Source organism: Daldinia decipiens (assembly GCF_022478715.1).
Source record: "Daldinia decipiens strain CBS 113046 unplaced genomic scaffold F4813scaffold_18, whole genome shotgun sequence".
Classification (NCBI taxonomy): Eukaryota; Fungi; Ascomycota; class Sordariomycetes; order Xylariales; family Hypoxylaceae; genus Daldinia; species Daldinia decipiens.
Window position 1 is genome coordinate 453,714 of NW_026054561.1, and position 13,960 is coordinate 467,673.

At 46.9% G+C, this 13,960-nt stretch overlaps 6 protein-coding genes across 6 annotated transcripts; 2 read left to right on the top strand and 4 right to left on the bottom strand.

The window, feature by feature from the left end:
• Window positions 1-52: 52 nt before the first annotated feature.
• F4813DRAFT_360987 (uncharacterized protein) lies at window positions 53-1,926 on the top strand. The gene has a single exon (XM_049243473.1). It carries the CDS (start codon window positions 377-379, stop codon window positions 1,496-1,498), a length of 1,122 nt encoding a protein of 373 aa, XP_049099266.1. The 5' UTR covers window positions 53-376; the 3' UTR covers window positions 1,499-1,926.
• Window positions 1,927-1,962: 36 nt separating this feature from the next.
• On the bottom strand, window positions 1,963-4,340 carry F4813DRAFT_360989 (cytochrome P450 monooxygenase). The gene is made up of 6 exons (XM_049243474.1): window positions 3,307-4,340; window positions 3,195-3,255; window positions 2,906-3,139; window positions 2,781-2,832; window positions 2,465-2,733; window positions 1,963-2,379 (listed from the first exon to the last, which is right to left on the bottom strand). Exons 1-6 carry the CDS (start codon window positions 4,092-4,094, stop codon window positions 2,263-2,265), a joined length of 1,521 nt encoding a protein of 506 aa, XP_049099267.1. The 5' UTR covers window positions 4,095-4,340; the 3' UTR covers window positions 1,963-2,262.
• Window positions 4,341-4,575: 235 nt separating this feature from the next.
• On the bottom strand, window positions 4,576-6,108 carry F4813DRAFT_360991 (uncharacterized protein). Its single transcript, XM_049243475.1, has 2 exons — window positions 5,842-6,108; window positions 4,576-5,763 (listed from the first exon to the last, which is right to left on the bottom strand). Exons 1-2 carry the CDS (start codon window positions 5,875-5,877, stop codon window positions 5,050-5,052), a joined length of 750 nt encoding a protein of 249 aa, XP_049099268.1. The 5' UTR covers window positions 5,878-6,108; the 3' UTR covers window positions 4,576-5,049.
• Window positions 6,109-6,298: 190 nt separating this feature from the next.
• F4813DRAFT_360993 (recombination protein Rad52) lies at window positions 6,299-8,599 on the bottom strand. Its single transcript, XM_049243476.1, has 3 exons — window positions 8,424-8,599; window positions 7,720-8,363; window positions 6,299-7,663 (listed from the first exon to the last, which is right to left on the bottom strand). Exons 1-3 carry the CDS (start codon window positions 8,429-8,431, stop codon window positions 6,720-6,722), a joined length of 1,596 nt encoding a protein of 531 aa, XP_049099269.1. The 5' UTR covers window positions 8,432-8,599; the 3' UTR covers window positions 6,299-6,719.
• Window positions 8,600-9,434: 835 nt separating this feature from the next.
• Window positions 9,435-11,366, bottom strand: F4813DRAFT_85393 (uncharacterized protein). Its single transcript, XM_049248966.1, has one exon. The coding sequence runs from the start codon at window positions 10,959-10,961 to the stop codon at window positions 9,591-9,593; it is 1,371 nt and encodes a 456-aa protein (XP_049099270.1). The 5' UTR covers window positions 10,962-11,366; the 3' UTR covers window positions 9,435-9,590.
• Window positions 11,367-12,914: 1,548 nt separating this feature from the next.
• Window positions 12,915-13,926, top strand: F4813DRAFT_396485 (NAD(P)-binding protein; the record flags this gene model as incomplete). Its single annotated transcript, XM_049247829.1, has 3 exons — window positions 12,915-12,978; window positions 13,026-13,637; window positions 13,709-13,926. 3 exons carry the CDS (start codon window positions 12,915-12,917, stop codon window positions 13,924-13,926), a joined length of 894 nt encoding a protein of 297 aa, XP_049099271.1.
• Between the last annotated feature and the right edge of the window lie 34 nt (window positions 13,927-13,960).

The following is a 13,960-nucleotide window of genomic DNA, read 5'->3' on the forward strand; positions in this document are numbered from 1 at the left end:
AAGGGCTTGTTCGTCAGTTGCTGCGCCATTGTGCAATCAGCCTCCTTTCTATCGTTTAACCAGCCAAAGTTAGAAAAAGATTGGATGCGTCCAAGAACATTCCACAAAATTTCTTACTTCTACATAGGTAGTATTCTGCCAGTCGTCTTCGTAAAGGCGGAAAAGTTATTTTACATAGCCTTCTTACGTCTGCGGTTTATCCCAATTTCCCAGTGGCCCTAGAGACGTCATCTTCGTCATACCCGCTCGCCTGTGGAACCTATCATCAACCCTTGATCGCCTGTGTACGAGCCACTCGGTTTTCCAGAAAAGGGATTGCACTTCGCGACAATTTGACGTCTACACTCGTTCAACCTACACACCATCAAGATCAGAAATGATGATTTCATTCATTCAAACCTTGCTATTTACAACAGCTGCCGGTGCTGCCCTGCGATCAAGGCAAGGCAATGATGGCTGCTGCTTCCAGCTCGCCTCGGTGGGAATGGTCAACGAGACTGTTCTGGAGGACCATGTCGGCGACTTACTTCTTGGCGGTACCTTTCAGCAGGGCGGTTTCTGTCTAGACGAGACGACCAAAACCATACAAGATAGTCTAGGACACAATTGCTTCATGAGAGGGCCAGACTATCAGTTCGAGTGTTATCAAGGCGCCGTCGGGACCACAGCATTCGATATCGCACCCCCAAAGGCAGATGGAAAGTCACATCTCACATATGATAATAGTTCTGGAGTTTTCTACGCATGTCCTATTGACTCCGAGAGCTACGACATCTATTCCTCAGACAAGGCCGATAAGACTGGATGTGTGCCAGTTGTATTAGCGCTCGTCGATGAGACAGCCGCTTGCTCTGCTACTGCTAGCAACTCCACCCTCTCAATACGATCCAAGACACCACGCCGGATGCCACGCCCAACCCGGCCGCTACGACGTCAGCCATCACCTCAAACATGCACCATAGATCCATCAGCACCCTCACTTGCACCTTACCAACTACACGGTAACTCGTCCGTCCCAAGCGGAAGCAATGATACCTCCTCAGCCGAAGTCGTAATCAGTCGAAACTACAGCACGATGTTCAACTACGCCATCCCGAATACTTTCCCTCCCGCCAACGCCGCAGGAGGAAAGTCCTCACTATGTGCTCTTCAGTTCCGTATGCCAGTCTGTACTTCTCTCCCCAAGGGTTATCCCTGTTACAGTTTTAGCGGTCTGGAGCAGGAGGTCCTGTCCAATTCCGGTATGACATTCCACCTTGTGGATGATGATGGCAACGCCACGTGGAACAGCACAGAGTTGCACCAAGTGTTCCCCGGGGAGAACACCACGATCGGCACTTTCGAGTGCGGGCAGGCGACCGGCTACGGCGAGTCGCGGAAGATGAGCTGGCACGTCAGCAGCGTCAGGGGCTTCTCTCTTGAATTCCTCCAAGCGGGCGTCGGCCAGTCCGCCCAATTCCAAAACGGAATCGGCGCGTGGATTGTGCCGTGCCAGTAGCGGGCTCGTCAGTCGGCTATCCGCTTTCTTAGCAGCAGTTGCTTGCTCTCTTGGCATAGAAATACTTTAATGATGATAGAAGTGTGAGGATTCGTCGGAGGATATACCATGATTAGAGCCAGGGAAAATACCATCCTAGAGAAACTGATGCTGGAAGATAATAATGTACGATGGAGATTGATTGATAATGATAATGGACTTGGTGGCTTGTTACGTGGGGTACATCGACAGGACATAGAGTGCTTAGTTATAGGTATATGGAAGAGTAATAAATGTATATGCCTACCAGACCGACTTTCACGTTATTGCTGTTTCATTATGTTGGTAAAGGGTGCGTTATGTTTAGGGGTTAAAGCCCCTGATCTGTCATTCAACCGTTATCCTCAATTATCCCTATTCTCTCTTCACAGGGTCACGCTATAGTCTGGAACATAAATATAAAATAGCACATCTATGAGCATGATGTTTTAAAGTTCTCTCTGCTTCATAAGTTCCTAGGTTAGGTACCTCTTATTTATTAACGAGTGGTTTCTAAGTTATCATAGGCGATATGTTCTTCCCATGTGAAATATATGTGATAACAATGAGGCATTCTGGACGTCTTGCCTCATCGAAATTTCATAATGGTAATTCAAAAGCGAAAGTCCCCCGTTTCTTCACACAGTCTTCTCAACGTCTTACCTAGAAGTGATATGGCAAGATCCACTTGAGAAATCCCCATCCTCTGCGTCTTGGAGTACTCAGGATAAGATACGACATATTCGTTATACATCGGCCTCTGTGATGGTCACCCACATGTTCGACTGGATAAACAGGAAGTATACATTTTCGTCCCAGCCTTTGGCAGGATTGTTTAGCTGGAAATCGAATACGCGAAGGAACTAGATTAAAGACTGATCAGCACATGCTAGATACACGTTACGGAGAGGTGGGAACAAAGACGCAAGTAGAAGAAAGTCGTCTAACCTCGAAGAAAACTTTGTGAAGCTCCATCATGACGATGGGCTTCCCAGCACACATCCACCGGCCATTGCCGAAGATGATGTCGATCGTAGACGCTCTTTCGGCATTGGTTTTTTCATCGCCCTCGAGGAAACGCTCTGGTCGGAATATCTCGACGTCTTCGCCGAAGATGGCTTCGCTGCGGGTCATGGCTAGGGAGTTGTGGCCGACCGCAGTACCGCTAGGAATGAAAATCCCGTTGATCACGTCCCCTTCTGGTGGAGCTTTCTTGTCTGCTGGACGTTAGGGACTTGTGCTGGACATGACAGTCTATACTTACAATGTCCGTATGTGGAGGGGCTTCGCATTCGAATGCCTTCTAGGATGATTGCCTATTAAATGATTAGATCAGTCTTATATAAGAGCATGGGCATAGCTAAGTGGAATAAAATATGCATTGGGTACCTTTAAATAGGGCAGCTTTTGAGCTTCCTCGTATGTGATAGGGGTAGACACTTCGTTGCGCTCCACGCATTGTTTTATTATTGTCTTAAGCCGTGAGTATACCCGAGGCGTAGCCACGAGATACATCAACGTAGTACGAATAGCTACCGCGCTTGTATCCGCCCCAGCTAGAATTTGAAGCATAGCTTCGCTCTTGCATTCTTCCTCTGTCATGCCGTGGCGAATGAACGACCCCTGACATTGTTATTGAGCGAGAGACTTAAATACTCGAGTGTATAACGTTACTTACCATCATATCATCCGGAGGGTTCGCATCTCGGAATCTTTCTTCGATGATCTTTTGCGTGATCCTAATATATAATGTAAGATATGCCATCGAGATATCGACAGCCGTGACTTACCCCATCATCTTTCCAATGCCCTTCTCGTCCGTTGGCTTTGGACCGAATAATGCGTAGAAGGTATGGGAAAATACGATCCGCTTAAGAAATGGAATCTCCTGGCAAAGGTTCTGCACCTTGAGCGTATTGTCTACCATGGTCGTGTATTCGTATAAATCCCCGTCGGCATTTAGGAAGCCAAACGGCTGGCCATACGCAAGCCGGGTGATTACATCTAGAGTAAAGTAACGGGATAAAGAAGCGAAATCGACACAACGAGTTCGACTTTCAGGCCCCGATAGATACTTGCGCCGGACGACGTCAATGAAGTGGGCGATCTGGGAGTTAATAGCATGCTCGAGATCGGCATTCTCTCGTCCGTTGTATCCTTTAATCGTCTTTGCTTTACGCTGGTCGTGCGCATGAGTATCGATTAAAGTGATCATGTTCTCATTCCTTGGATCAAATTTAACTGTTTCATACCACTCGTCTTTGCCGTATTTACTTCGGGCTGAGGCAATCTGGCGAAGGACCTTTGGATCGCTAGTCACGACATAATTAGGCGCTACCCGTACCAGGGTCCCGTACTTTGCGAGCCCGACGAAGTCCTTCTCGAGCGTACCGAAGAGTATGCTTTTCGCTACCCAAAGGTGGGATAACGAGGCCAAGAATGGGCCGGGGATGTGTCGAAGTCGATACCATGCCGCGATAGTTGTAATAATAGACCACAACGAAAGCAGAGACGCGAAGCACACGCATACTCCAACGAGGCTCGGGGGACCTATGCCATCAACGGACAAGAATTCCATGTTGATAGTTTGGAGAAACTGCCTTGAGTATACTTTGAGTATACTTCAAATATCACACAAGAGCAATTATATAGAAGCAAGCCGGTTTATGCAATGTTGGACGGAGCAGCTTGCGGCAAGGAGGGTGAGGATCTTACTTTCCATCTCCTTGAGTCGACAATCAAGATAGATATAAACCGTATGATACGGCTGCCCGGCTGGATGTGAACTAATACTTGCCTCTCACCCCGCTCGGCCATGTTCACCATGCACTAGGTAGCTATAAGGGTGTATGAATGGAACCATTGATAACTCCAAATATGTCAAGGTAGTATTGCCATTCACTTGTCATGTGTCAGATTATCCACTTGACCAAAAGGTAACTTGTGATGTCATAAAATGCCATTACTTATTATATGCGACATCATGTTAGTCGCATTTATAAAGCTTTCTGGTCGAAAAACCAGAGCCCACCCATATTTACCTATGTTATCTTGACATTCATGTTCTAGGTGCTTTAGGTACATTTGTCATTTATGAATAACTTGTTATAATATATGTCTACTCGAATGCACCGTCTCGTCGACGTAAGCCAGTAAAAAACATGAGATACAGATATCATATCGATCCCATGCAGCGGAAAAGCAACAAGATGCAAGCCAAGGTGCACGTGTATCTTTTTGGAAAGATACGGCTTGGTGGTGCAACCAACCCTTTGAATATATTCCTATTTCTTCTAGCCTATGCATCCGTTCGTTGGTCGGAGCGAGTCTTGTACAACAACCTTTGCATTCTCAATTGTACAGAGTATATTGCAAATATTTATCTACAGTTATAGCGGAGGATATGTTCTGCTCAAGCCTACCTCATTTAACCCCTATACCAGAGTTGAGATTCGTAACTTCATCGTCCACACGTCCAACTTCATCATGTACCTACCTTAGGTACTCAGACTCGCAACAGAGCCTTATGCTCTCTAATTCCGCACATCGTACCCATTCCCCTTCTCCAGCGCCCTCTTCCACGCCGGCCTGCTAGTGCACCTGGCATGCCACTCCTTGACGCGGGGATACTTCTCAAAATCCACCCACCTGGACTGGAACGCCCAGTCGACATACCACATGAGCGTGAAGTCGGTGCGCGTCGGGGCCTCGGTGCCCATGAAGAAAGCACGCGTCGTAGTAGTAGCCGTCCCATCCCCGTCGTCGTTCTTATCCTTACCCTCCTCCAGCTGCGCATCCAGAAACCCAAACACGGTGGCTATCTCGGCGTCCAAGAACGCGCTGTCGAGAAAGTAGCGAAGGGCGCGCACGAGCGGGCGCACGAAAAACGGCGTCTGCGCGACCAGCTGCCCGAACACTAGCTTGAGCAGCAGCAGGGGGTTGAGCGTGGCGCCGCCGAGAGAGATCAGCTGCTCCTCGCGCACGGCGTCGTCGTCGGGAGACGAGGCCGGGGGCGGCGCGAGGCGGAACGGCGCGCCTGCGTCGTACGTGTTGATGAGCCAGAGGGCGATGGCGCTGCGCTCCGTGATCAGGCGGCCCGAGGGCGTGGCTAGCGTTGGCGATTTGCCGAGGGGGTGGAGCGCGCGCAAGGCCGGGGGCGAGCGCTTGTTTACGCGGTTATGGAGCACGAGGTTGTACTCGATGCCCATCTCCTCGAGCAGCCATAGGATTAGGTGAGACTGAGAGTCCTATATGTTTTGTTTTTTTTGTTAATCTGGGCACTCTCACTTATAGCATAGTATAACCTAGGTATGTAGTAAACCGACCTCTAAGTGGTGCAGCGTGGGCTTATTGTCGGCCATGTTCGTCGATGATTAGGAGAGTAACTTGTAAGATACTCTTATTCTCTAGAACTTATTCTCTAGAACGAAGCCTTGAACTAGAATTATTCGAATTAGCTCAATGGGCATTCATACATACATAGTACATGGACCTTTATAGGTGGGTCATGTGGTATATATAGAAGAAGTCTAACGTTAAGGTTACTATGTAGGTAGGTAGGTAGTTTCTTTGAGGATGTTCCCCAGTAATTAATTAGGTAACTGAATCCTTCTTTATACTACCTATTCCTCGTAATCAAGCTTTAACCTACCTAACCTAGCTATTTACTCTACTATAGGCTTTGTGTTTTAGCCAATCAAAGTCGTGTTTTTACCGCATTTGAGACAGCTGAGGCAGGGATTAGCTCAGCTTATGCTAATCCTGTCATCTTCCGCTTCCGATATAAAATTATCGTAACATTTCGCCGGACCTTACTCTATAGGTAGGCAGCTTGATTTAACCCATAATTATGCCTAAAGTATCTAGTATCTCAACTACGTTGCGCCCTTTATCAGCTTACCCTAGGATATATCATACCATATCCAGACAACGTTAACTAAAAAAGACTAGCCAAGAAACAACTCGATATGTTAGGTACTTTGACTATATCGATTGGATGTTGGACAAATGCACAGGTCTAAGCTCGTGTAATTGAATGCAACACTAGCACTAACGAATCTAGTAATGCGGCTCTCCAGCCAGGGCCAGCAGATATACTCCAAACGCCAAACATTGCCACCTATAAAGAACACAATTGCCTTGCCTTTATCGTAACCCGCGACGACCGAACAAACAAGCGAGACGTCACCCAAATACTACCTAATCAGGAAGTCTTTTGCCTCTTGGGATCAACTCCTCCATCTCCTCCGCCTTGGACGGAGCCATTCGAGGTAACTTCCGTCAGCGGCGCCCTGTTACCAGGTTCGGGCCCGGAAGGAGCCGGTCGTTTCACCGTTAACGGTCGATACTGACCTCTATTCCCTAACGGACTCCCTGAACTCCCAGGAGCACCGATTTGCCTCGCGTGATTTAGCGCAGGATTCCCAACGCTCCCCATACCTGGCCTGCCAGGACCAGATGCACCCCCACTGGTAAAACCGCCACCGGCCGGAGCACCCCCCGGAGCACCTCCCGGACCACGCTGTTGCTCTTGCTCTCTTTTAAGGGGGGCGACGTGCTGGCCGGTCCTAGACACTGGCTTGGACGAATTGTGGTCGATGCCCGGCGTCTTCCGAATCGAGGGACTGTCTAGGCGGGGATCGAATGGCTTTACACCCTGTGCCGCGATGATAGTAGTGTCTAGAGGTGCGTCTTCTGGTAGCTTCTTGATCGATCGAGCCGAGAAGAATGAGACTTCTGCCGGCGCCGCACTGTTCGGCGGGGGCGTACTTATCCTATTGCTAGCCGTTGCTTGTTGAACTTGGTTATTAAAATGGGGAGCGGGTCTGGGGTATTGTTGTGGATTGGGACGGCCTTGGAAAGTAGCCCCTGACCGTTGCGGTGGTTGGTTAGGGGTTTGGGGCTGTCTAGGGGGTTGAGCGGCCGGCTTCGGGGGCGGCTGCATGGGCCTTGATGTATTATTTGCAGATGGTGTATTGCGATCACTGCTATTACCAGTGCTATTACCAGTGGGTAGAGTTTGGGACTTCTCATTTGAACTCATTGCATGAGAACCAGGTAGCACCACCTCATCGGGGTGGCCCTCATCTGTAACGCCAAATTCGGCGAAATCAAAATCCCCAAAGTCCTCGTCCAGTAAGTTTGAAACTACAAATCCAAAACATCAGCATCCGTCCAGTCGATGCCGTCGGAGTCAAACCCACCATGCGCAGTCATTTCAACGTTCTGGTCCGCGGTATTCTTCGGCTCTACCTTCGCAACGTTCAGCTCCTTCTTGGCGAAATCGGAATGGCGATGCAGGTTTTCCTCGTCAAACTTGACCGGGCCAACCTTCATTTTTGTGACCTTGGATAGATACTCCTTATCGTAGATACAATTACCAAGAACATTGCCAAAGTTCCGCAACGCACGTTTCAAAGCATCCGTAGTCCCCTCCTTCTTTGCCTTCTCAAAGGCCGCCGCCTTTCCCTTGCAGTTCTCAATGTGTCCATACCCGATATCCTCGTGGTAGGTGCCATCCCGTAGTGTTACTCGAACGATAACAGATAGGCCAAGAGATATCCTGAAGGTTTGCGGATTCTCGTCGACGAAATCAACCTGGATATTCTGAATGCCAGACGACCATCCATTGAAACCGAAGACCTCATTGGCGAGAGCGATGCATTTCTCGGCGGCTATATAGTGAACCTTCTGGCCAGACGGGCCACTACGTGCGGAAAGGTATTCGGGACCAAGCTGTTTCTCTAGCCTTGATTGTAAGGTCGCAATTTCTGTAGCAGTGTATTCAGAGATTCGAGGTTTGGCCTCCTCGAAGGGATTGACGATGCCGTTGTGCTGGTCACCCGGACTAGTCGCATGTCAGCTCAGACGCGTTCGGGGATAAATAGGATCAAGGAAAAAAACATACGCAGGCATCGCAACAGAATTGCTAATGCGGAATAGGTATCATCGAACTCGTAAACGTGCTTCAGCACACTAGTGGAAGCCAATGCAATATATAGATGGACTCTATACGCGGATGTATGCGGATGTATGCGGATGTTACGTGCAAGGCGCGTTGATTGAACCTAATCCTGAAAGAGGATAGAATTACTTCCCCAATTACTTCTCCACTCTTAGTCACATCACATGCATGACGGCGCGTAGGCAGACACCAGGTCACCTGACCCACCTTCTCAAGTACACAGAGGTTATGTACATACATGTACCGAGCTGAGCCACAACCTTGGACTTCAAGCCCTTGCAGGAAGTACCAGGTACGACAGTACCTAAGTCAAGCTTATCATTAAACTCCACAAACGTTCATTCATCCACCACAAAATTCGTCTTTGCTTCTTCTTTTCTTCCAACTAGGGAAAGCAGCAAAAATATTCGCTATATTGCGTTGAATAGGCCCCGCCGAGGATTGAACTCAGGTCTCAGGAAAGCTTGATCGTAATCAAAATCCTGCGTGCTATCTCTTTGTTAGTGGCCTAGCCCAAGACAAGCAGGTATCTTGAGGGAGACATACCTAACCACTACACTACGCGGCCGTGTTTATCTTGTGGTGCCAAGATATTGCAGTTGGCCCTTAGTTTGTCTTTTAGCTTGCAACATGAGCGGAGATAAACCGGGGATTCACTACTTGCATTTTGTCAGGCCACAGAAACATTTACTTCCAATTAGAGGTGACTATACGACCGACTACGTCCACATATCTTGGTTCTTAGTTATTGGTTCTTGTTCTCTTTATCATATGAGGCTCTCGAGAGGTTCAAACTAAGCCTCTTAAAACACCCTTGCTCTGATCGAGCTCAACTTAGTAAAAGCTTTAAGGGCCATTGTTCATCTTCTTATATCTTAGGGGGATGATTTTCATTTAAATAATAACTGCAATTATGACTAAAAGTAAATAGGCAAACTAATTAAGCTACAATATCAGGTAGTGCTTCAATGGCCCAGAGATCTGAGAGATAATCTATTCCAAGGTTCGTATGAATGAGTTGGCTAGGTAGATCTCGCGATGCAATACTAAAATCCGCGTAGCCTGACTTCAAGCAAGGCTGTTATGAGAGAGACTTAAATCATTCAGTCTTCATTTGCCATGTATGAGCGACTTGACCCATTCCGGTGTTGCCAATGGTGTCGGTCCAACCGGCCCAACCGGCCCAACAGGTCCTACATGCTTTACCGGCTCGCTCTCGGCCGGTGTCGGCGTCGGAGCCGTTGGTGGTGGCGTCCTTTCCTTTTTTACTGGTGATACTGGCTTTGGTGGCTCTGGTGACTTAACCCGAGGCCGCTTCGCATCCGGCTCGCCCTCTTCGACTGATGGGTTATTGAGCTGAGATGGAGATGTAGGGAATCCAAGCCTCAAATCCTCTTTGCTCCCCGCTGCCCTCTTTCTTTTTCTCTCTTCGTAGTCTTTTCGGTCTAGCTCTGCCTTTCGGATGATATCCTTTCTCAACTCGGTCCTCGCTTTTCTCTTTTCGTTCAATTCCTTCTGTGCCTTTCTCTTGGCCCTTTCCTCTCTGGCTGCCTTCAGCCTTTGCTCCCGTCTTTCAGCTACTCTGTCTGCGACTTCTTTACTCTGCATCAGCTTCTTTATCTTCTTTTCCTTTGGCGTTCCCACGGCTGCGTAGAAGTTGTCACGATACTGGTTCAAATAGTTGAAATACCGATCCAGGATCGCCTCACTGTCAACGCGCTTTCCATCGATCGTGGTGGCGTTATGTATGGTTTGCTGAAGTTCTTGTGTTAGAATCTCACGAACCTCCTCGCTCGCTTCGAAAAACGGATCCGCGGGATTCGCCATAGGGTCGTCTTCCACGTTGTAGGTGCTGCCTTTTCCTTTGTCTACTGGGACACCATGATTGTCGGCAATTTCTCTCCACATCTTTATTCTTTTCTCCAGGTCCCGGAGTTCCTTCGCGAGCCTTTCGTGGGTATCGGTCAAGTTCGAAAATGGCACGCCGAGAATACCGAGTGAAGCTTGAGAGAGATACCCTAAATATGAAATATTAAGGGTAGCTGTGAGCGCGATTTTGGCGAGGCCCATGGCAGCTTCAGCCTTCTCGACGGCTCCCTTCAGGTGTGTAAGGAAGTAATTGCTAAACTTGAGTGGCGTTCCGTCGGGGAGCAATGCTTCTCTAATCGCCAACCCCCAGTCTTCAACTTCGATGAGGGCCCAGCGGATGTTATCTGCTTTTGTGGCCGCTTTGTTTATCTCTTTATGTTTTTGCGCCTTCAACTCTTCAAGACCGATTTCTTCAATCTCAGAGAGTCTCCGGCGAATATTTTCCGCCCATGTTGAAGCTACGAGGAACTCACCGTGCTTCCGTTTTTTTGCGTCTGTCAGCGTAAGAGTTTCGATGACTTTGTAGTCTTCGCCCTCACCACTGTGGACGTCTGAGCTGAACTCATCGTCGTCCTCTATTTTGTATGCTCTCCCACGCTCGTGAGTAGACATTTCGAATGATTTCTTCGTCAAGTATTATCAATAAGTTATTGATTGGTCAGATTATGGAGAGAAGTGTTGGTTGAGTGGTTCTGTTAGGGAGTAGATGGTGGTGATGAGATGAATGATATCGTGGAATTTTGGGCTGCCATTGTACACCATTAAATACACTTCCTGGGACATTGTTGGTACAACAAATGAAATATTGACAAAATTATCGTATCGAAACGATAAAAAACAAGCGAGGTGTTTCTAGTACAATTCAGTGAGGATTCTAGATGAGATATGTAGGACAATGGACATGTTCAGAAGTACGTATAGCTATAGGCTCCTGTAGTTAAGTTAGAGTTCCTCGTGGAACAACGAAGTTATTTCCATACATAGTGTTACAATACAAATGGGTAGCGTGCAATAATATAGTCACTTATTGAAGAATTACAATTTCAACTTGGTCGGAATTATTGGCATATCTGCGTTTTTCGATAGTTCGATGTTAACCAGGTGCCTTCTTTAAGTAATACTTAAAGTTAGGCATGAGGTAGATATAGACGGGCATTCCTCTTCGGATTTGGGGATTGTGATCTTACATTTGAATCTTTGATTTCAGTTCACGTAATAAGTGTTAATAAAGTTTTGGGATTGAATTTATAATTATTTACCTCTTTTACTACATACCGGAGTTAGAACTGCAGAAGGTTAGTGACGTCTACTGTAATCTCTCTTTACTCTCTCTTATGCATCATGAGCACATACGTAATTTTCAGAACTTCCCTTTTCATTGTATCCGGAGACATACTAGCCAATAGGACTACTTCCTATCCGTAGTCATGCATTTCATCGGATTTATGTTTATGTGGGGAAGCATTTATCTCCGCTGGCCTCGGATCTATTACTCGTAGCAGTAGCCAGTAGCGAGCTATCACTTCTACTATATTGCTTAAGTTTAGCAGGGTTATTACGCCTCGGACCGTTTCCCCAGGCTTCATCGTAGGCAAGGCCACTTAAATAGGAAATATATGAAGGCTCGGCATTCGAAAGTGAAGGGTTGAGCAATAGCCATCAGAAAAGGAATGCTTGGCTTCAACAGTTGTACCATAACCAAAAGTATAGCTAAGCTACTTAACCTACCTTTACTTAGCAGATTTAATCAACCCTATTTCATAACCTTAGGTACCTACCTAGATAAGGAAAATCAACAACTAAGGTCATAATATATATTTCTGTCCAAGACGAGAACTATTCATATGGTTGTCGTTATTTTTAACTTGATAGGACTGACCGTAGTTTCAACTTTCTGCTTTTTAGCTACTCACCTGTGCTCCGCTATTGCTGTTCGAAGCGCATTTTAGCCAAGCCCCGAGGCATGCAACGATATTAGTGGAGATAGTTACTCGAAGGAGTTAATAAATGTCAATATCACTCAGTTGCTTTGGCTAGATATAGAAACTCCCCTAGGTCTTTGACTTAATTACACACTTTGATAAGTTGATTTATACGGGGCAAGTGTTTCAGAGATTACGGAAACTATCACAAGTTATACTCTAGTTATTACACATAGAAATGCGAGTTAGTTGATATATCATTTCTTTATGTATAGAATATATCCACTCGTGCCTTTGAACGTCTATCTGGCGCATATGCGCGGAGCTCGTCTAAAACAAGGCCGCGCAAGCCCCGGTTAGAATAGTAAGTATGTCTTGGTATTGGGCGACCCATGGTAAGAAAGAATCCTTACATACTTACTTGCAGAAGGCGATAGGGATTTGCAACTTGGCGCGGAGTTTAGGATACCTTACAAGAGCGATTTTCGATTACGTCCCTGTTTGCTCCTCTCTATATAAGGTCTACGGCGAGAGTTGTATCCTCATCTCTTTTCTATAACAACTCCTACCTACTACTATCGTTTCTTCTTACAATTTTAAAGTCTTAAGAAATACTGCTTCATAGGTAGATAAATACGCCATCATGGAGACTACGAGCTTATTTCGAGTTGACGGCATAATAGCTGTTGTTACGGGAGGTGCTACTGGTAAGAAACTCGTAACCAAGTATTTGTTTCGATCTAATGTGTCGTAGGTCTCGGTTTTATGATGGCCAAGGCTCTTGCAGGAGCAGGAGCGAAAAAGGTCTATATACTTGGAAGACGAAAGGCTGTTCTTGAGAGTGCGGCTTCTCACCACCCAAGTTTCGTTCCTATAGTATGCGATATCACCTCTAAATCATCGCTCCAATCTGCTGTTGAATTCATTAAAAACGACGTAGGCTACATCAATCTGCTTGTAGCCAACTCGGGTGTTATAGGTCCCATTAATTCCTTTAACCCGGACTTCACGATTCAACAACTTCAAAAAAACCTGTTCGAGGAAGTCTCAATGGAAGATTTTACAAACACCTTCCATGTAAACGTTACTGCAACATATTTTACATTGACAGCTTTCCTAGAGCTTCTTGATGCTGGAAACAAGAATGCCTTGAAGGGAGGTTTTGGAGCCCCGGCCCAAGAGGGTAGCAAAGTCCTTTCGATCCCCAGCCAAGCCATCGTTACAGGGAGTTTGTCTGGATTTAGTCGTGACAGACTTTCCTCACCCGCGTATGCTGGAAGTAAATGCGCCATAGGCCAACTTGCCAAACACGCTAGTACCAATCTTGCCCAATATGAAATCAGGGTGAATGCACTTGCGCCCGGATGTAAGTCATTGCAATCAGACGATACTTGCATTAACCAATAAGGATATGGCGGCTGATCTTATCGTGTCTAGTATTCCCGAGCGAGCTGGCCAATGATTTTATCTCTGGAAGAGACCCAAGTTCAGAGCCTCTCGATCAAATGGGTGCTATTCCGTCCAGGAGGTTTGGTAGTGAAGAGGACATGGGTGGGAGTTTGCTGTATCTTGCAAGTCGAGCAGGTTCTTACTGTAACGGTTTAATACTTACGATTGAGGGAGGCAGGCTGTCAGTGACCACTTCTACTTATTAACAGTCTCAGGGATAATGTGGTTACATGGTTGTGA